At 48.4% G+C, this 22,740-nt stretch overlaps 1 protein-coding gene across 4 annotated transcripts in view; it reads right to left on the bottom strand.

Annotated features, from left to right (window-relative positions):
* Window positions 1-22,740, bottom strand: part of SLC6A5 (solute carrier family 6 member 5) — a 51,724-nt gene that overhangs the window by 17,094 nt on the left and 11,890 nt on the right. For all 4 annotated transcript variants that reach the window (XM_074336135.2, XM_019742625.3, XM_019742624.3 and 1 more), the window contains exons 6-10: window positions 16,062-16,203; window positions 13,690-13,822; window positions 8,538-8,672; window positions 6,661-6,764; window positions 3,668-3,792 (exon numbers count right to left, since the gene is read on the bottom strand). In XM_074336135.2, the coding sequence (XP_074192236.1) occupies window positions 3,668-3,792; window positions 6,661-6,764; window positions 8,538-8,672; window positions 13,690-13,822; window positions 16,062-16,203 (639 nt within the window). The remainder of the gene's footprint in view (window positions 1-3,667; window positions 3,793-6,660; window positions 6,765-8,537; window positions 8,673-13,689; window positions 13,823-16,061; window positions 16,204-22,740) is intronic.

Below are 22,740 nucleotides of genomic sequence, written 5' to 3'. Positions count from 1 at the left end.
ATTTATCCCAGTGTTGCCCGGGGCCTTGGGGTATTTCAAGAAAAAAGCCCCGAATGCCTCAGATACCCCTGCTTTATGCATTTATTAAGCAGACGGTAGACCCAGCCTTGGAAGGCTCCCTCTGTGAACCATAAAAGAAAAGTCTGCATTAAACTATAGTGTAAAAGCAGTCTTGAACACAGAACGCCGAGGAAGGCAGTTCAGTGCTCTCGCAACAGTCGGACCATAAAGTGGACTCGAGATGTTGAAATGGCCACTATCGGAGGCCCTGGGCTGACTGCTTTAACAGGATTCAGTCCTTTGGGCTTCACTGCTTTTTCAGGGAGACAGTGATTTCAAAATATGCGGCCTGCTTCCATTTCAGCTGCCCCCTACAGTACACAGATAAAGACGTCATTTTCAGCAAACTCCATTCATCCAACATGGCTGGGGAGTGGATCTTAAAATTACGTTTCGTACATTATTTTGTTGAGTTCAGATTTCCCTTTTCCTCAAAAGATGGATTGTCTGAGCTACAGCAGAGTTTCCCTCAGATGAGGCCCATGTGTCTGGTAGAGGCCAAGTCCTGTCTCTCTCTAAACCCACTGGTACGCAGTACAGCTCAGTCGCTGGAGTGCAGGCTCCACTCCTCGTGGACTGGAAAACTGCTGCTGCCTCTTACCAGCTTTGGGGCCTTAGGTAAGACTTGTTCTCTCTGGACAAAACTGTTTCTTTATCCATACAGTGGAGATAACAGGACCTCCCCTCATCAAGTTTCTGTGAGAATGACAGGTGCTGATAAATGGCGCAGAAGAATGCCTGGACACCGTGAGAACTCAGGAAGCACAGAACACTGTTACTCTTCCCATGAGCGGGGACCAAAGGGGCTCTGAATGCCAGCAACTTGGACAGGCCCCCAGAGACCTACGGGGACAGCATCCTTCATCCTAGAGAGCCACTAAAGACACAGCCAGGGGCTCTGGTCAATGCAATATGTCAAGACCCGCAACTTGGCCGTGAAACCTATCACAAATGGATGAGCTCTGAGAGGCTATTCCACCTGAACCCTTGTGCCTTTGGGCAAAAGGGTTGGCATCCAGGCAACAGATAGATGCCTGGATGGTCAGGCCTATTTGAGAGTGTTCATTTTGATTAACAGGTCTCTGAACTATTAGGGGGCAAGGGAACCAAGGCAGCACTTCCTAGTGGGCTGCTTACCTGACGGGGACCACCTAGACCTGTGACCTCTAAATACTACACTCACATTTGTGCCCATCTACTCTGGTCTCACCCAGTCTTTCTGCAGCTGGATGAGTATCTTGGTAGGGCTTCCGGTTGGGCTTGACCATGAGTCACTGCTCCACAGGTAGACATCCTGCTCACTGGGAGGGGATTCTAAAAGGTTGGCTTTCCAGGAAGGTGCTTTTCTGGAGTAGATGCCTCGAGAAGAACATGCCCCTTCCCTATGCTCATTGTAAAAGGAGAGCACAGCTTGGTCTCATCACCCATCCCACTCTCAGGCCCCTAAAACTCTAATATGGCCAAGATTTGGGGTAATGACTGTGATAAAATTGCCTCCCTTAGAAGGGAGCAGTAAACAAAATATTGTTAGGTCATTAAAGAGAACCTGTTTTTGACTAAAGACCAAAATGAAGTTACTAATGTTGAGTCAGCAAAAATGCACTGCGTGTCTATATGCCAATCTTGCCCAGCTAGGAGGGAGTGGGGCTGGCATTTAATGCAGGCCAGACCCAAAATCTCTGTTCTATATTCGTCAGACCCCCATTATACCAGGGAAACCAGACAAGCCTGTAAAGCACATAGAAGAATGCAAGCAAACGCAGATGAGCAGGGCCAGCTGCCCCTCAGGGTCTGGGAGAAGACCTCACGGGCCACTGCTTCCTCCCCTGTGGGGATGACGCCCACTGCCCCTGTGCTGGTGACAATGAGAAACTATCCGTTATTAACACAACACCTTAGAACCTGGTCAAAGTGCTCTTCTCCCTGTCCAAATCAGAGGAAGCGAAAATGTGGAAAGGGAACATTTCAGAGAGAAACACAGGCAATTGTCTGATGCTTCCTATGTAAAGGAAAAACCAAATTCCATTTGGGTTTTAATAACATGTGTCCCCCAAATCCCTTTCCTGGGGCAGGAAAGAGCTCAGCTGCTCAGAAGCTCACTCATGTGGCCCATGTCTCATGAATCATTCTGGCAACTCGGCCACTGGTTCACACTGAGCTCAATAGTGTCACAAAAATGACAAAACACCTCAGATCTGCTAGACAGTGGGGCAGGACCTACCTACCTACTCCAGCTGCTCTGCCGGAAGAATTGAGGACAGCTGGGGTGGCACAGGCACCCCTGGAGACAAAGCCTTCTCTCCCGTCTCTTTCCCTCCCTGCTCCCCAGGGAGCTGAGAATTTTCAATGGGAGAGGCATCAGCTCAGCTCCTCTAATTTAGTGCACTGCTACAGAACCAAACATCCCCTGGGTTTCACACTCTCCAGGGAGAGATAATTACCCCCCTGGAACATGCTGGCTCTTTAACTCTTTGAGGCCAGCAGTGCACCATCCGCACCACCGATGCAGTAATTAATTATCCTTGGGGAGCCAGGAGAGACCCAGCAGCCCACCAAGAAGATGACATTTCTAGGGCTTCATTTTCTCATGTGCTTGTATCTGAGCTATTATCTGAGAATTGCAGGGGGCTCGAAGAAAGATGACTACACAGAAAAGCCACTTACAGGTACACACCCTGGATTGTCTAGGGCCCACAATCATGTCCCCACAGCCCCTGGCACGGTCCCCACACTGAGCCATCCCCTGAATGTCTAATTACAGAATGATAATGGTAGGCAATAGTCACAATGAAATCCCCAAATCCTGGAAAATCTACTCAACACCAACTCCTTTGTAGAACAACGCTGGGTGGAAATAGAGTTAAATGCAAATGTTAAACACTCTGCAAAATGGTGTGCTAGAAATATGGATTCAATGAGATATAAATGAAAGCTGGCTGTAAACTCGGAAGTACCACACAAATGTTAGCCATGAATATAGTGAGGACTTGGGTAGAGAATAAACATTTATTCTACATCCCTCTGACTGCCACCATCCAACCTTTCCACCACCTGGGGGTGAAAAAAAAAAGATCTGCAGGTCTGCCTTGCTAACTAAGCAGAAAGCCCTGACAGCACATTTGACCTAACCATCAGGAAAGTGCTTTGTCAGGAAAAGGCTGCTCTGAAGTCAATGCTTTTATGAAGCATTAGCGCTCGGTTTCTACAGAGTCCTCTGCAAGGAGCGCCGTCCTACAGCAGGCTGTGCCCTCCGCAGTTCCAGGGACAGTGGTGTGCCTACTGAATCCTCCACCCACACCTAACGGGAGGAACAGGGGTAGACCTGACTTAGGCTGGAGCTGAGTGAAGAGGGAAGACGGAAAATGAAGCAGGGGAGAGGGGAGTGGACACGGGCTTTTATAGCGAGGCCTATGGTTAGGGACTGGCCGGCCCTAACCCTGCATGAGCTTCTGCTGAGAAAATCTCTGTCCCTCTGCAAAGGGGAACCCAGGCTGCCCTACCCTCCACCCTGCTCCAGAGGCTAACTTCCCAGAAGAGCATAAATTAGGATCTCGTGACGTGAGCCTGGACCCTGCCCTGCAACGGCAAGGTGACAACTACACTGTACCTTGATCTGCCACATTCTCAATGTTGACCTTGCGTTCATTGGCCATGAAGCCAATCACCGAAAAGATGACAAAGCCGGCAAAGATGCTCGTGGCACTGTTGGTGCAGGTGACGATTAGGGTGTCCCTGGAAGCAGAAACGAGAGATGGCTGTTAGATGTGCTTGGTGAGTAGGAAGGGACGAGGGGAGGGGCGCACAATGCCATTTCTAAACACATGCTCACTGCAGGCTGGCCTCGTTTTCTCTTATTCACAAGGAAAGGAACAACCAGCCCTAACCACAGACTCCCATAAGCTGAATTTATAAGCACCAAACGGCTCAAACAGATCTCTCCCCAAACCGTCCTCTGGCTCCACGTGCTGCAGAACCAGGTCTCCCCTCATTGCAGTGACAGAGGCAAGTCTGTCCATCAGAGCAGGAATTGAAAGGATAGGGCCTTTTGAGGACAGGAGTGATGGATGAGAGAAGGGAAGGCAGTGAGACCATGAAATGCCACCAAGGTATGAAGACAGCCTGGGGTTGGGGCCCCCCAGCTGAGAAGAGAAGGGGGAAGAGGAGGGGAGAGGCCAGAGCGCCACTTTTATTCCAGGGCCCCAGCCTGCCCGTCCAGCCATCCTAGACTCAAGAAACGTCAGTTAGATGGAGCCTCAGGGCCAAATTCAAATCCTGATTCACCTACATGTTAGCGGGGGCATGACCTTGAGCAAGTCACTTTCTTTCCACTCTGATTTTAACACATTTTTTGCGGGAAACGAGTAAACTCCTCATATCGCCTCTAGTTGGAACCGGCAAAAATTTTGCAAAGTAAATAAATAGAGACCTCTTTTTAAACTAAAACACTGAAAGTTTCATAGAAAAATATCAAATAGATCGAAAGATATGACTATTTTACGGAAAGTCTAATTTTGGCGAGAAAATGTCAAAAAAGCCCCGCGTTACGACGCGATTTGGCGGGAAAATGCCCGCTTACAAAGTGTTAAGTAGTGGCAACAACCCTACCTCCCTTGCTGTTGTCGTGAGGACAGAACAGGAGGGTGCCTGCATGGCACAGAGCCTGGCACAGAGCAAGTGCTCAGGAAATAACCCGCCTTGGTTGGACCCTTAGTTTACTGGAGAGGAAACGGAGGCCCAGGAGAAGGTAATAGACTAATTAACGGGAGGTGATGATTTGAATCCAGGTTCCCTGCCTCTCAGGCCCGTGTCCTTTCTGCCACGCCACACAGCCTCGTTTCTAACAAAGCACAGAGCAACGCTGGCCCCCTGGACGGTGTTCAGCCTGATTCTGGGGTCATCAGTTAATGAGCAGCTCAAAGACCTTAGTCTGGCATTCCAGCTGTTTGGGGCTGCACCATGTTTCCCTAAAATGCGTGTGTTGACATCCTAACCCCCCAGGTCCTCAGACTGTGACTGTACTTGGAGAGAGGGTCTTTAAACAGGTGATTAAGTTAAAAGGAAGTCATTAGGGTGGGTCCTAGTCCAATATGACTGGTGCCCTCATAAGAAGAGGTGATTAGGACACACGTACACGTGCAGAGGGAAGACCAGGTGAAGACACAGAGAGAAAAGGTGGACACCTACAAGGCAAGGTGAGAAGCCTCACAGAAACCATCCCTGTCAACACCTTGACCTTGGACTTCCAGCTGCCAGAACGGAGAAAATTCTGTTGTTTAGGTCACCCATTCGGTGGTATTTGTGATGGCAACTCTAGTAAACTAATAGAAAGGACGTCTCCAGCTTCTGCTCTCAACCCACTGAGCCGCTCTTGCCCACATCCCTAGCGGCACACTTGTTCCCTCTAGCTGTTTCTGTCACCTGAAAACATTCCCTCCTCCCCTGCACCCATTGAAATCGGGCCCTGGATAGAGCTCACTTTTGTGAGGTGATGCCAGTCATCCTAGGCCACAGCTGAATTATACTCTTCTCTTCTTGGTTCACAAAATATCTCATATTACAGTAATAATAATAATAATAATAGCAACTGGGGTTTATTGAGCACCTATTATGTGCAAAATGTTTCTCTTACACCTTTGCATACATCATGTCTTACCTCTCAACATAATATTATAATATGAATTTCACAGATGAGAAAACAGAGTCTCAGAGAAGGGAAGCATCTTGCCCACATCTTGGAGTTTTAGTAAATGGTGAAATCATAACTCAAAAGTAATTCCTTCCTTCCTGCTTTCCCTCCTTCCCTCTCTCTTTCCTTCCTTTCTATCAGCCCCACAAGAGGACGGGCCTTGTTTTCCTATTGCCTGTCATAGACAAATTAAGTTTCAGATATCATCTCCCCCAGGAGCTGTCCAGGCTCTCTCAGGTCTTTGGGGTTCCAGAGCCCCCCCCCCCAATATCACATTGCCCAAATGTCATTATCATCAAAATCACCTCAGGATCCTGTCTGAATATGTAGATTCCTGGGCCCGCTCCCCCTCCAGACGTTCTGATTAATAGATTTGGGAGGGGACTCAAAGTTTGCTTTTTTCCCCCCAGCTTTACTGAGGTATAACTGACAAATAAAATTCCATTCAATTTAAAGTGTACAACGTAATGATTTGATATATGTACACATTGTGACAGGATCCCCACCACTGAGGTAATTACCACATCCATCGCCAAGGCTCTCTTTTCTTTTAGGGAGCCTCTAAAAAATATTTGTCAAGTGACTGAATGACCATACTTTATCAGTGACTACCATCTGACTAGACCCAAGGACTAGACAGCTTACAAAATGACTGTCCCAGGACACATCTCCAGAGAGGCTCAGTTCCATCCCAGGTGTCCAAGTCAGCAGTGCAAGTTGGGGTCCAGGCCACGAGAAGCCAGCATCTGGGCCTTAGCAGTGGCTTTCACCTACGCCAGAGCAAACTCTGGTTCTACTTCACGTGAAATGTGAGGATGTGGCCTCAGGTGTCTGATGTTTCAACCCATTGTTCTGTCCCCAGGTCCTAGTGCCACTCACCAGCCACCTCTGGGACTTGAAGCGCCTCCACATACCTGTAGCAGTTGTTGTGGAATTTGTTGTAAGAAGAGAGAGTGATCAGGCCTCCCCACGCAGCAGACAAGGAGAAGAAAATCTGAGTGGCAGCATCTTTCCACACCTGGGAGGCAAAAGGGGAGAAGAAGAAGTGTCAAGGTCACTGGAAGAGGCTGGCCTATGGAAGGGGAGTCTGCCATCTCCCCAGGGGAAACAGTCAGGGACAAGATGCCTTTTGCACCGATGTGAATGAGAAACACCCATCATTTGTGCTGGAAGCCAAAAAGGCGGGATATTACCCGGGAGATCTCAACGCCATTCTGATCAAAGGAGAGGAACTCAATCAACGGCACACACACATTTCATGCGTCTGTTCCCTACCGTGTAAGACTCAACAGAAGGGGAGAGGCTTTTCTTTCGCTGCATACACCCTCAAAACACATTTTGCAGCAGCGAGATATATTCGTGGATATAAAAGATAAACCTTTTTAATTGCTATTCATACAGATTACAACTGCTACTGCAAGTCAGAAATTCTATAGCCCCTCATCTTAGGAAAGCAACCCCTGTGCCACCGCCCAGTGGGTTTTATGGTGCCACATCCTTCTTGAACTTGGCTGACATAGTCTCTTGGTTCTCTTGGTGATTTCTCTTAATTTGTCCTCATAAAACCCCAGAAGGCCTCTCAAGAGTTTTTGAGCTAGAGAGTTATCTGATTTATATGAGGGATCTCTTATCATTTTTATAAATTAAATCTGGTTTTTAAATTGTGTTTAAAATCTGCAGAGAGACCATTTGAGCATGTGCCAGCAAAGTCGGGGCCTCCCCTGGTATCCATTCTCACACACTCCTTAGTAACAAAGCTGTGGTTTCAAGTAAAGGTGGCCATTCTCCAGCTGAAGGACCACCTCCCAGCCTCAAGGAGATATGCAGCTAGGAGAGGATAATCACATGATTTAGTTTCTGGCCAACGATGTGAAAACCGCGTGTGATGTGGGACTTCCGGGGTTCCCCCACTTTTAAAGAGAGGGAAGGTGCCTATCTCCACCCCTTTCCTCACCCCTTTGTGCTACCTGGAATGCTGATATGATGGCTGGAGCTCTGGCAGCCATTTGGAAGCTATTCACTAAAGATGGTGGGACAGAAACACAGGAGCCTGGGCCCTTAATGACCCTACGGAGCCGCCCAACCCATTGGGCTGCTTTAGTGCGTGTAAGTGAAAGAAACTTTTCTCTTGTGTACCTTGTCATCACTTGGAGGTTTTCCATTATGTGCAAACTTAATCTGAGCTATGTGCTCTTAACATATTCTGGAAACACACAGATTTCTTTAAGGTGAGAAAACTCACTTCTTATTAAACACTCACCCCCTCATTTGGAGGTTAAAACCTAAAGGACTGGGAATTTTAGAGTAAGATGTGCTGGTACAGAATATGCCAAGGGACGAGGCAAGTGCGTGCTGGCTCTGTCAGCGTGCCAGAGGTACTCAAATGAGTCTGAGCTCTTTAAATTAGAATCGCTCGTGGTCTGCCTAAGCGCTGTTATTTTCCAATCAGCAAAACTCCATTTCCTATACACTATAATTAGTAACAGAGAAGCGGCGTGAGGTCGCTCACAGTTATTCATGGGGTTTCATTCTTCACTTCGGCCTCTGCTGCTACCCTAGATGTAGGACAACTATTCCAGGAAACTGAAAAACCCCAGGTGCCCACTTCTCCCTGAAGACTTCCTGAGCGCGTAAAGCGTCAAGATGCTCAGGACCTTGTAAAAGGGAACAGCGAGATGCCCTGTGGGAGGAGGTCTGACCCCTTCTGGCAAACAGTGTCCCAGCTCGGGACCCATCCCCGTGTGCCGTTTCCCCACACACACACGTTTTGTAAACAAAAGCACAAGCCCACCGTGGCATCCGTGAGTTTCTCCCACTTAGGTGTGATGAAATACCAAATCCCAGCACCAGCTCCAGGCAGGGTGACCCCTCGGATGAGGAGAATCACGAGCACGACGTATGGGAACGTGGCCGTGAAGTACACCACCTGGAAAAACCATCCAACAGAGAGACGGATTGAGCACACCTGCCGCCTGCGGAACGTGCCGAAGGAGCCTCAGCAGAGGCAGAGTGGGGTCTGTCACCTGGAAACGAGCCCCGGATGCTGAGGGCATCCAGGTAGTTTGCCCCAAACTCTGCCAGGGCTGGGGTCACGGGAAAGGCACTGGGACCAAAGGTAAATCAGAGAGGACACCCAAGGCTGTGGGGTGAGTGGCTAGGAAAGATCTTAGCCCACCCAGCTGCTGAGTGGACAACTCCCCCAGGAACCACTGAGGAAGGAAGGCTGCCTCCCTCCTCCTTAACTCCTATGCCACCCTCTGCTTGTGGCCCCAAATTCCACCATTAGAGATGAATCCTTTTAGCGTGAGCCTTCCATCCTTGTTTATACAGACATCGTAAGTAAGGCAACCCAGTGAGGTAAAAAGACCCTGATCTTAGAATTACACACATTTAGATTTAAAAGAAATTGCATCTCTGGTACTGAGTAGCCCTGAGAACTTGGACAAGCTACTAAGCTCCCTGCATCTCAGTTTCTGCATCTGTAAACGGGGACAATAGCACCTTTCTTAAACATAAATAATTGTGAGGATTAAAATGAACCCCTAGCATAGTGTCTGATTGATAATAGGTGGACATTAAATACAGGTAAGTTCAATGAGTCTTTACCAAGGGCCTACTATGCACTGGGCACTGGGCCAGACACGAGATGCACATAGATGAAGGGAAGACCTAGAAGACCCAGAGACAGTGTCTGCGTTAGGGGAGAAACTACACACACAGGACATTCTGAAGACCAGGAGACGGCACTGTGCTCCACCTGGGAGTAAACTAAAAGATTCAGGAAGATGCCACATGAGCTGGATCTCAGAGTCCAAGTGCAACTGAAGGAGGTGAGGCGAGGTGGGAAGGTGAAGGAAGACAGTGGGCAAGCAGGTGTGTGAGGGCAAAGCTCTAATCACTCACTATTAGGATAGAATCCAGTTGAGGCTGAGAGCGAGGGAAGGGCCTTGGAGACATGGCAGGAGACTATGTCACGGGGGCCTAGAAAGTCAGCCAAAGGATGCCCCTGGACAAGAGGTTGGGACCAGAGTCAGGAAACACCTGGGAGGTAACATCGGCAGAACTGGGGGACTATGGTTGGAGGGGATGGGTGGGAGACACTTTCCTTCCTTATCTGTCAATCAAACCTGGGGGTGAAAAAAGGGCTTGGGATAAGGCCTTGGTAGATGGAGAGAAGAGCAGACTGTGCGAGTTCAGGTTCCCCAGCCCCACAGGCCTAAGTTCAAATCCCAGCTCCAGCACTTACTATCTGGGTCACCTTGGGAAGGGACTTAACCTTCAGAATCTGTTTCCTCACCTGCAAAGTGGCGATAACAACAACATATACCTCACAGGGCTGCAGGAAAAGCACAATGGGACAACCCATTCAAAATGGTACAGACCTAGAGGCACTAGAAGCAGAAGTGCCTCTTCAGTCTTGCCTGGGACTCACCAGTCCTAAATTGAATAACACTGACAACCTTAGGCTCACAAGCCGGTTTCATCCCAAAAGTGCATTAAAAGACACTCGGAAGGGTGAGGTTAAGCTCCCATCCCGGGCCACCAAACCCTCTCTGATTTGGGGGGGGGGGGGGCATGTACAGCCAGTTGAGCGAGCACTGTTGGTGCAGAGACATGCCATCCCCATCTGCAGTCTTCCAGCCCAGGGCCCCTGAACACCTGCCTCCTGGGAGGGAGACAGACCCCACCCCACTGGCTGCACAGACTCCACAGCCTGTCAAGAGGGGCTCTGGAATGGCAGTGACTGGCAGGCACTGGGATTCCAGGGGATGAGGACCGATCTGGGGACTAGCAGGTTGTCGGTCAGGGGAAGGTTAGGGTTGAGCGTAACATGTAACTCTTGGGGTCATTTCATTAAGCATTTGGGGTTTCTCAGTAAACATGTCAAAGACCCCTGCCCTCAAACAGCTTATGTTGTAGCTAGAGAGATAGACAACCAGTAATAATCATAATATCATTTGTGGCATATTCGAAGGTGATGAGTGGAAAAGAGAAAGTTGACCAGAGTAAAGGGGCGGGAGGGCAGGATAGGGGGATGCTGGGAAGATGGCCACCTTAAAATGGGCAGACAGGGAAGGCCTCCTTGAGGACTCAGCCAGGACCTTAAAGGAAGTGAGATTGAGCCCACTGGGAATCTGGGAGAACATTCCAGACAGAGGGAACAGCTGGAATAAGGCCCTAAGGGACTGTGCCTGACTTCTGGGAACAGCCAGGAGGCCAGTGTGGCTTGGGGGGTAGCACTGGGAGGGGAGAAAGTCAGAAGGGGGGGCAGGGGACAGACCCTGGAGAGCTCTGTGGGGCCTTCACTCTGTGAGAAATGGGGGCTGCTGCCAGAATTTGGGCAGAGTGACATGATCGAATCTTTGAAATGAACCAGGTGCTATGTTGCGAGTATACGCAGGGACACAAATGGAGAAGCAGGAACAGCTGTTAGGAGGCCACGGCTGCCATCCAGGCAAGGGACAATGATGGCTGCCACCAGGCTATTTCACCGGAGCTGGGACAAATGGTCAGGCACTGGGTGTATTTTGCAGGAAGAGCCAACAGAATTTCATGACCGATTTAGTGTGGAATAGAGGGTGGGGGGAGGCAAGGGTGACCCCGAAGGTTTGGGCCTCAGCACCTGAAAGATGAGGAGTTCTTTCTTCCTCTAAAACCAGTTTTCCATCGAGGGTGAACTCGTCCGTTCTGGCTACAGACCAGGGATGGGCTGGCCTCCTTTTCTCTGCACTGCTATGTCCTCCACTGACCAGGGGACCTCTTCCCTGCCCCCCTCACAGCAGTCTCCCCTCCCCCCACGCCCTGAAGCATTTGGATTGCTACACTGTGGGGGTGAGGCAGCCTGCTCCCTCCTATTCCTGCCAAACCTGCTTCTCTCCTTCTTCCCCTTAAGTGAAGCCCTTCCATGCAGACATTATGAAACCCAAAAGCATCGGACATCTCAGGAGAAAACCACCCGCCCCAGGATGGCCCGGCTTTCCCTCCAGCTGTGAGACGGGGCTGGGGAGAAGAGAGGCCGCAAGGGCAAGGCACGGACCTGACCAATCTGAACCCAAAGCTGAAGCTTTCTAACTCCAACGCTTTTGCTCTTTCCATTAACACCCCTCTACGGGCACATTATGGGAAATGAGGGAGGCAGGGCCAGGATCAGGAAGAGGCAAGTGGGGCACTGAGGTTGCAGTGTAAGGAGGCAGCCGCAACCCGGCACATGCAGGAACCTGAGCCTTTGCACCACGTGAAATTTCACACCTTAGGGACGTGCTTACCTCACCCAGGTCCTGGCCGTGGTGTATAGGATGGTGCCCTCGCTTTGTAGATGGTGACCCTGCTGAACTGAAAGGGCCCACAGCTTGGTTTATAAACCCTGGGCAATACCTTAAATCTGAGTCAGGTATAAGTGGAGGCTTTATGCCAGCTAGTCCCCGTGTTTGGGGGAGGATGGGGGGGGGGCGGCTTCAGAATGCACCTGTTTGAGAATGTACTGTCAGAGGAATTAAACTTGAACAGTAATGAATTACACTTGGCAGGAGTGACAATAACTGGTTGATCTGAGCCTGCTGGCCTGACACCTGGCCACATTCTCCTCACAGTGGGAGCCCAGCACAGGTGGTAAGGTAAGGCCTCACCAGCCTGTGCTAGCTAATTAGGTTAGCTTTGTGTTGTTGCCAACTCGCTCAAGCAGAGCAAACCCTGAGGTCGGAGGGGCTGCATTTGACCTTCAGGCTGCCTACTTGTCACCCCTGCCTCTGGAATTCTAGTTACTCAGAGGGAGACTGGGATCTCATAGGAAGCAACTGGTCATCCTGGTGTCCTGGGCCCTGAGCAAGAGGAGCCGAGCTTATCTTACTGCAGGAGGAGGAGGACATCCCTGCTGCTCAGGCATGATGGTGTCCGTGGAATTTCCATCACGAGGAAGCCTGTCACGAGAAGAAGCTTCCGCCAGTGCTTTCACCCTGGCTTCCAAACAACACTCCATGATTAATGGCTGCACTCCAGGGCAGGGTCATTACGTATGGAGCTATTCCTCACTGTGAACAAAAATTGATCGTGGATCCCTAGTTGGCAACCTTTCTCAATGCAGCAGAGATACGTTAGATCTAAGCAGATCTCAAAGAAAAACTTCCCTGCTTGGGGCTGCTCAGAAAGTCCCATTCTAGAAAGCCCATAATATCTAGCACCAAGGATGAAGTGTGAAATCAAGGGAAAGACCTGGCTGTAACACCATCCTAACACATCGCCCACATAAATAAAAACACGGTGGCCCTTACAGCAGCACCCACGCGTGTTCTGAGGTTTCCTGCAGTCCTTGCTTCCGGGCTTTGGAACTGAGCTTGGGGTGGGAGTTCCATCGTCTCAGAGAGGCTATTGCTCAGCAAGAGTCACCAAGTATTTGCTCAACCAAGATCCCACTTGCGGGGCTGTTACCCTTTAGGGCTGGGGACGCGTGGGGTGGAAGAGTGTTGGGCTGGGGGTGGGGCAAAGGGCGTGAAAGGCTGAGAAATGGTGGTCGGGAATGAGGAGGGAGGGATCCACTTCACAGTCTGGGTCTTTTTCCAGCCTCTTGGCAGCAGCAATAACCGACCTGGCAGCCAGACCAAGAGGCAAAACGCCAGCCAGCAGCACTAATTGTAGAGTTCAGGGAGAGGGGCGGAATCATACCAGGGACGTCCCATCCACTGAATGAAGTGGAAGGAACTAATCACAGCACCCCCACCACACGTCCATGTGTTTCATTTAATCCTTTAAACAGCCCTGCAAGACAGGTGTTATCGTCACATTTTACTGACAGGAGTGAAGTCACGCGCCCAAGGTCCACAGCTACTCAGGGCCAGAACGAGAGCTGCCCCCACGTCTCACCTCGTCCCTGTGCTCCGTTACCTGCTCATCACACAACCACCCCTGGGCGGCCCAGAGCTTTCTCTTAGATCAGTCCAAGTTCTTACTTTTCCTGAAGTCTTGATTCCTTTTGCCAGAGATGCATACACAATTACCCAAGCCAGGAAGAGGCAGAAGGCTAGGGGCCACCTGATCTCTCCGGGATATTCAATCCCAGCAGAGATCTTCAGCACAAAGTACCTAAGAGTAGGGGAGAGAGAGAGAGAGAGAGAGAGAGAGAGAGAGAGAGAGAGAGAGAGAGAGAGAGAGAGAGAGAGAGAGAAAAGTGACTGTCTGCAGGCTTTAATTTCCCAGCAGAGCCAGCAACCTTGAACAAACTCCAGCACCCCCACCCTCCCCATCAGGGATCTGATCAGATCAGGTGGTGAGGGATTCTCAGATCTGGCCTCCTGCCCACCGCTGTCTGCAGAGAGATTGACTGGATTTACCCTGCTCTTCATTATGTGCTGGCAGGCCACTGAGGGCCCAGGACAGGCTCTGTACAAGACTATGTCAGCTGACATAGTCTTGTACAGTGCCTGGTGCATAGCTCCCAGGAGCTATGCAACAAATCCAACAGCACTGGGGGTCCCAGGACAGCCCCCCAACAGGCGTTGCCAAGGTTGATATCTTTATAGAAGGTCACATCATTAATGGAAACTCTAAAGTGTCAAGGATGATATTTGTGTGTTTTCTATATTGTTGTACTCTTTTATAAGAAAGTATTCCAATAGTATTTGTATCATTTAAAAATTTTGAAAATCAGTACAAGGTCATTATGTTAAATGACTGAAAACGCTGCTCTGCATTTTAGTTTAAGTGGCACTGGGCATGTCCCAAGGCTGAGGTTGGCTAAAATGTGAAAGCAGCCTGGCTGGAACTAGTCAAAGACCATATTCAAAGACAGACACCAGCTGCAGAGAGAAGGGGGCTGCTGTTTACCTGTAGCTGCTGCTGACAGCCTGTGTATATGCTGAAGAAGCCATAGCCTGCCTGATGACCCCCACATCCCTGGCAGTGACTTGTAGCCTCGTGGGAAGGTGGGCAAGCAGCCTCCCTCCTGGGGACAGGAGGCAGGAGTCATGCATCCTGGGTGAAAGTGCTGTGTTTGTAGGTTGGTGGTTTTCTGTGACATGAGCCAAGGGCCAGCTGGAACCAAGGCTCTACAGGACTGCAGAAATGATGGGCCAGAACATTCTGACCTGCTGAAAGGCCTGAAGGTAGCTCCCCTCCAGACAGTTAGCAAGTGACAACCTGCAGGACACAGCCACAGTTTTCAGAACAGGGATGGACCATGCTCTGTGGTGAAAGAGCCTCTTTCAGTCTCAATCCCTGAGGCAACCTGAGAGTGTCTAGTGGCACTGTCATGGCTGCCTCAATGTCCTGAATTGATTCAAAACATTTTCCTTTCATAGTCATTTTGACTTTGGGGAAGAGCCAGAAGTCACATGGCGCCAGATCCGGTGAATAAGGTGGATGAGGACACATCGTAACGTTTTTATTTGACAGAAATTGCCATATACCAGAAGCAGTGTGTGACACAGAGCGTTATCATGGTGGAGGATGAAATAAAGACACTCACAAAAGAGAACTTCCAGAAGTGCTTCAAAAAGTGGCAAGAATGATGGGATAAGTGTGTTTGAAGCGAGGGGGAGTATTTTGAGGAGGATCAATAGCAATGTGTCTTTTACTGTAATACATTTTTTTTATCATTTATACATTCACCATATCCTTTGATCACCCCTCGTACTTCACTCATTGGCCTGGCAAGCTGGCAAACCTCCCTGCCAACCCCCGAGCACATCTGAGTTGACAACCCCCAACTCAGGGCTTAACCAGAGAACATTATTTACCCTCTGTTGGACTCGGCCTACATTGGTCTCCCTTAAGAAATAATTCCCTGAACTTTACTAAATTGTCCTGTGGTGGCTGAGGATTTTCTAGTATCCCTGAAGATTGATTGTCAATGTCTGGCAATACAGAGGTAAAAAGTACACCACCAAGGTCAAACTGTTTTTCAAAAGATTATTTCGTTCTTTAAATCTTTGACCATGATTTGTCTTTTGACTTTCTGCATCTCTTCCCTTTGCAAGTACAGAAAGAAAAGAAAAAAACTAGCCCACTGCTTAGCTCACACTGGATACAAGTTTTGTGATGTTTTTGCCATCGACATCATGAATTGCAGCAGCACAGATTCTGTTCCCACCAATGTTCAGCCAACTCTCCTCTGCAGGCCCAGAGGTACAACAAGCTACTCTCAGAAACCAAACCAGGGATAAAATCTCCCTCCCTGATCACTCGAGCAGGGAGGGAGAGAGGCAACATGCCCTTCGGGCCAACCACACCTCCGATCTACAAGTTATGTGTTCATTATTAATTCACTGGGTTTCTCTTAGACAGTTACCGAAAAGAAAGAAAAAGAAAAAGAAAGCCATCTTACTTGAAATACTCTTCACTCCCACTGACAAACGTCTTATTGGCCTGGCTGGTGAAGTTAACCATTGTCAAGTTGGGATAGGCAGTCATGCAGAACGTCGAGTTCTTGATCTGTATTTTGGGGTGGTCACTGATGACACAGGAATCTGTTTAGGAGAGGGCAGAATGGAAGCATAGTGAAACTGTAGAGAAAACATACGCATGTGTCTTTCCAGCAATTTTAAAAACAAAAGCCAAAAATGTTTGCCAAATATTGGAGAGTAACTTGGAAAAACTAGTAAGTGAGCAAAGCTAGATGAAGATCCATGACGGAATTGTTTTATTCGTGACGGAGCCCCAAAGCAGTGCTTTGTACTGTAACAGCGGCTCTCATTCCTAGAGCCCTCTCTGTGGTGCACGCTGTGCTAAGCGTTTTAACTCTTGGCGTGCACTGTCTCATTCAAGGCTCTCAACAGCCTATGCAATAGGTATGATTCCCTCTGGTTTGCAAATGAGGGAAAGGCTTCAAAGGGGTTAATTAATTCCGCTGTGATCACACAGCTAATGAGGAAGAGAATCAGGATTCCAATCCAGATCCTTCTGATTCCACAGAAAAGAAGTGGCTTGCAGAGATGACTTTAATTGGACATAAGCAAACCGCCTGAAGAGCCCCTGCCACAGAGGGCTTCCTAACGACTCACCTTGAACAATGGCTGCCATATAGTAAGTGCGCTACAATACATGCAACATGTGTTTTTGACACACTCCCAGGGCTTAATAGAGGCAGCAACTGTGCCATGTGCTTGCAAGCCTGCAGCAAGACCTCACACCGTGATTCTCAACTTGGGATGAATTTGTCCCCCAGGGGACACTTGGCAATGTCTGGAGACATTTTTAGTTGTCACATCTGGAGGACAGGGTACTACTAGCATCTAGTGGGTAGAGGCCAGGGATGCAGCTAAACATCCTGCAGTGCACAGGCCAGTCCCCCCCCCACACACACACACACACACAGCACAGGATTATCCAAAACGCCAATAGCGCCAAGGTTGAGGATGCCCAACCTAGGCTGGAACAGGGAGAGGGAACTAACCATGTCAGTCAGTATGTCCAGCCGTGGACATACTAAGGACACTAATAATTATTTTCTTGTGAAATCCTCATAAAACCCAGAAGGTGCATACTATTAGCCTCATTTTAAACAGGAAAAAGCTTAAGTCTTTCTAACCACATTGTAATGCCTCTCTGACAGCTTTATAAATACTGATCACTTGACAGATATTTTAAACAGAGTCCACCAGGATTAATCCCAAAGGATACTGTTTTATAAAGGAGCAAAAAGAAACAGTAACAACAGCTAACAGCTATATGGCACTCACCATGTACTCTTTTAAGTGCTTTACATGTATTAACTAATTGAAGCCTCTTATCACCCCTCCAAGGTATTGTTATTATCTCTATGTTACAGATAAAGATAATTCTCTGGGGCCAAGGTCATAGAGCAAAACCAGGAGGCAAACAGGCACTCTCTTGTTGGAGGCCGTGCTCTTAACCGCTCTACTGTGAAATAGAGAGCAGGGCTCATGAACTCAAACACCTTCTGAGGCCAAGCTGGTGACACAAATGGGGAAGGCATAAAACGGAGGGTAGTAAGGAGAGGTGGGGACTCCGGCAAGCCCCAGGGTACTCTAGCCAATCCGTGTGATACTTTAGCATGTGTTCTGGCAAGAAAGAAAGAAAGAAAGGAAAAAAAAGCAGAAAATCTGGATATTTACATGAAATCTCTCCATTTTAAAATGTTGGCAACAACGTCAAGTTGTTTGTAAATACTGTGGGCCGACAAAAAAACACATTAGCTTACATCTGGCACGTGGACTCCCGATGTACGCCCGCTGTGGAATAGCAAAGTGGGTATGACTATAGGTCCAGGAGTCCCACTGGCCCTGAGAGTGTAGATGAGTTCCTTTAGCTGTCCAAACCTCCATTTTGCTGATAACCGTTGTATCCATGAGAGAACTAAATTCAGTGAGATCACAGATGAAAAGCTTTTACACAACGCCTAGCACACAGGTGGACTCGATGAATCTTGGCCAGAAGTCGGTCGTCATTACACCTTTTTATGGGGTGAGCATCTCCTCAGCATCATCTCCCACAGTCCTACTTGCCAGCCACCAATTACCTCCTGCACATCCCCCAGAATATCCCATAAGAGTGGATAAAAGTTAAAACAATTATAAGAATCCCTTCCTTCTGATTGGTTTAGACCAGAGTTGTTCCCAACGGCGGTGCTACGGACTTTTTGGACCAGATAATTCTCTGTGGTGGAGCTTGTCCCGTGCACTGCAGGATCCCTGGCCTCTGCCCACTAGATGCCAGGAGCATCCACCCCCACGGTGACCACTGAAAATGTCTATAAACATTGCCAAATGTCTCCTGCAAAATCTGCTGGAGTGGAGAACCACTGCTTTTAGAGTCCTCAAAATACCTTCTTATTCACTATGATCTGTCTTTAGTCTAATCAAGTAACAGAGTTTCAGGGCGATTCCAAACTAAGAACTGTCAAATATTTACTGAGGAGGCATCTGTTGTTTCCCCCATCAGTGACCTGAATGAAGACAATTAAAGCACATCCATAGCCATTTTCTGTCACTGAGCACGTTAGTTCTTTCTGGCCCTCCTGCCAAAAAAGTACGTTCATCCCCTAAGACTGAAGAGATCGCTAGCGTGCGGGCAAATGCCAAAGCGCTTGCTTCCAAAGCTGCCATTGTGAAGCGCGGGCAGCTTTCTTAGAGAGTGTCTCTGGATTGCTGCTGACTGGGCAATACAAGGTCACTGCGTTCCTGCCGCGCTGCCTTAGAGCTCCTTGCAGCCTCAAGCCTCCTGCAATATCCCTTCCCACCACTGGATGGCAGAAGCGTGCTTCCGCGCCTTCAGGTCAGCCTGCGGCCGAGTCATCAGACAGCTCTGCGGCCCAGCAACCCTGAACAAAGAACAGCTCTAATGATCGCGCTAAATTGGAAGCTGCTCGAATGGGATTCTCTTCACTCGGGCAATTATTAATAAATGAAAGCACATAAAAGGCTAGAGGGAAAAAAAGGAATCGTTTAATTAAAATTCTAATGAAAATTAAGCCATTCCAGAAATAGAAATGGTATTTATGGGGTTCCCATTTTAAATGACCCAGCTTGCTCCTAATTTCACAGAACAGTCGCTGGTCTCACTTGGCAAGGGGATTAGTCGTTCTCCATTACAGATACCTGAAGGCTTGAGTCCCCCCTAAGGAAGTCAGTCTTTCTTACAACCTATACGTTAGAGGTGTGGCAAACTCAGGCTCTCCCTGGGGGCCGGGCAGGGCTGTTGTTGGGGGCTGGAGCAAGTACAGGGCCTCTGCATCTTGATGGTGAGGTAGGGCTCTCTGGCAGTATGTCCCTAGCAATGCTGAGAAGGTCATGGAAGTAAATACCTCCCTGCTATGATGGAAGGTTGGGATGGCGGGCAATCTATCCCCTCTCTCTTGGGACCAGCTGCCTGCCATCACAAGGGTAGGATAGTTATGGAGTTGTGCTGGAAGGTTATTCGTGGAATACTGCACTATAGGAAGGAGTTGTTCTGTTTCCTAAACAAGCCTCTCCCAGAATGGCCATTTGGGAGAGAGCCTGGAACGTCTATTGTGGGGACTCCCGACTTGTCCATCAAAGCAGTGGGATTCTAAAACCACCTGTGCCTCTGCAAGTCAGACCACCATCACCTTGGTTCTAAGTCACCCCAGGACTCCAAAGGACCAGTACTACTTCTGTGAGGGATAACCTGACCTCCGTAATGGAACACATTTATGTGTAGATAACAAAGAGAACAGATGGGGGCTGCACAAAGAGTATATGACACCTCGCTTTTTAACAAACAAATGAAAAAATGTAAAGCACTAAGAATGAGATAAGATTTGCCCAGCCTGTCCATATGCTCCCAGGGAATATTATAATGAAAAATGTCCATTGTCTTTCTCTCTCTGTTTATAGCTTACATAGATTTTTTTGTTTGTATCTGTCCACTAGGAGCTTAGCTGAGTAATGTCTGTACTCTGCCTTTAAAGTTTCCTGGGTTATTATGAGCCAGACTGGGAATTCCACAAAACCAGGGTACACCCACCCACACACCTGGCCTGGCCAATGTGCTCAGCTTGCTTCAAAATACACACACACACACACACACACACACACACACACACGTGTGTATGCATATACACACGTATACTCTGACTATAAAATAAATACGTGTCCATGATAGATAACATAGAAAAAAAAGAATGACCCCAAATCTGCCAGTTAACCTTTTGTGTGTCACCTTCCTATTTTTTCCAGCCACGCACATATTGTTAGGAATAAAAGTTTACTATAAATCTGTATCCTGCTTTGATCGTTAACATAACATGGCAAGGATTTCCCCACATTGTAGGAATATTCATTTTTAATGACGATAGATTACTTCAACCTATGGATGTACTACAATTTATTGGGACCATGAAATTATTCAGTAACTACTTGAATTTTCGTCACATGTTTAAGTATTTCTAGTGTTTTCCAAAATTGTAAGTGTGGCTGCAATGAACAATAATGTACAACCCTTAACTGCATCTCTGATTCCCCCCATGAGATAAATCCCCAGAAGTGGAATTACTAAGCCAAACTACTGTTCGGACAAGCTTTCTTTTTACCCCATTGAACCTCAGCCACAAACAGCTAGGCAACTCCGGGACTGACGTCACTCTGCTGGGGCTGATCCAATAGAACCTGCTGGGCCAAGGACTCTTCAGGAGCCCTGGATGAGCAGAGAACCAGGGGCTATGAGACCCCTGTGCTGGTTGTACCTTTCAACGTGCAGCCTGACACTTCCCTGCTCTGGGCCGTCAAGTCCACTTTCTCACCTGCACATAGTGATCACGTCACCTGCCGCTTAGAATGCACAGGGCTCTTATTAGGAATAGTCTACACTTCTGTAGACTGGGGAGCATTTAGCACGGTAGTTAGGAGCAGGGCCTTGGAAGACAGGCAAACTTGGGTTCAAATCCCAGATCTCCCCCAGAGCCAGCTTTATGACCTTGAGCTCCAGTTCTTTCATCTGTAAAGTAGAACTAACAGTAGAAGCCATATGTTGGCTTGTTGTCCATATTAGCATTGCTAAAGTGAGTAAAAGAGTTGCCCACAGTGCTTGGCATGTAGTAATGATGCTAGCTGATGTTATTAAGGGTTACAGTGCTGCACAAGTATTCGTGGGTATCGTTAGTAGAGGAGAATGGTGTTTCTGAACTACTATTCCTCCTGGAGGACAGCTGAGGGACACCCATCACTATGACCCATGTGGTCCCTGAGGAAAGTCCCCAGGGAAGCTCTCACGGAGCCTGAATCAAGGCAACAGCCCTCCTCCAGCTTCGAAAGTGACTTCCCTCCCAGGCACAGTCTGGAAAGGAAAAGTAAGGTTCTGGGATGAGCTTGAGGTATGTCTGCATTCCAGACCCCCATTCTGGAAAATGCACGTGGCCTAACATGGCAGCCATTTTCAGGGGACCATTCTGGCAGCTGATTATTGGTTATGAATCTGTGAACAGCTGCTGAGTGGGATTCTCTCAGACAGCAGCTTTGCAGAAGTGACCACTGGCCTGGCAGGGACTGCAGGGCAAAGAAGGTGCGGCACTCCACTCCAAAAATGGCTGAGAGCATCCTAATTAAGGGATGTGGAAAAAACTGCAACCTAGTGGTTGCCACCCTTGGGTGCACCTGGGAACTTTAAAAATACAAAGTCCTAAGCTCCATCCCCAGATCATCCCATGTAACTGGTCTGATGTGGACCATAAGTGATATTTTGATTTGTTAGTTCCCCAGGTGATTCTAATATGCAGTAGCTTAGGTTGAAAACCACTGCTCTTCCCTAAGAATCTGTCAACATGGAAATTGTAGAAATGAGGACACGAGGCCCAGAGAGTCTAAGGGACACTTACTCCTGGTCATACCATCCATGAGCCACACACCTGGGAACCGCCACAAATCCACATGCCCCATTCCTGAGCACGTCCAGCTGCACAGGGTTTGAATTTACTGGGCATGTGTCTCTAATTTGAGCTCTTCTTCCGTCTTATTCAAAGATTCTCTAGGTGGAGGTTGGTTGTGGTGTGTATGTACATGACCGTGTGTGTAAAAACACTCCAGTGTGATTTATTGCCTTTAGGTACGTGTATCTCTCTGGGGGTGTGGAAGGGAAGAATGCATTTTTCTCTCTTAATACACTCCAAAGGCTATATAACGTCCTAGTTCTACAGCGTGCAGGCTGTCAGGGCAAAAAGAGCTGATGTGGGTGCCTGGTACTAAGAGCCAATTATATAGAGATCACAGGAGTGTGCCCTCAGCACAAACCCAGCTTGAGGGAAATAATAGATCATCCAAGGAAAGAAGAAACCACTTTCTTATGGTGCCTATCCAAACGACCAGAGCCTTCGAAGGTGACTGATTCTAGCACCTTCTATTTGTCGAGTTTTACACTTTTCCAGCTGCTATCACATCCTTCTTTTCTTTTCTCCTCCCAGCAATCCCGTGAGGTAGGTAGGATGAAGGCTATTGTTATTGCTTCTATTTTTCAAATGAGGCAAACTCAGACCCAGAGAGAAGTTACCTGACGCAGACACATGTACCCCCAGGGACCAAGATGTCTTAGAG

This window comes from Rhinolophus sinicus, chromosome 14 (genome assembly GCF_057876585.1).
Source record: "Rhinolophus sinicus isolate RSI-liver-muscle chromosome 14, RSI-T2T, whole genome shotgun sequence".
Lineage (NCBI taxonomy): Eukaryota > Metazoa > Chordata > Mammalia > Chiroptera > Rhinolophidae > Rhinolophus > Rhinolophus sinicus.
This window is presented reverse-complemented; position numbering and strand designations above follow the sequence as displayed.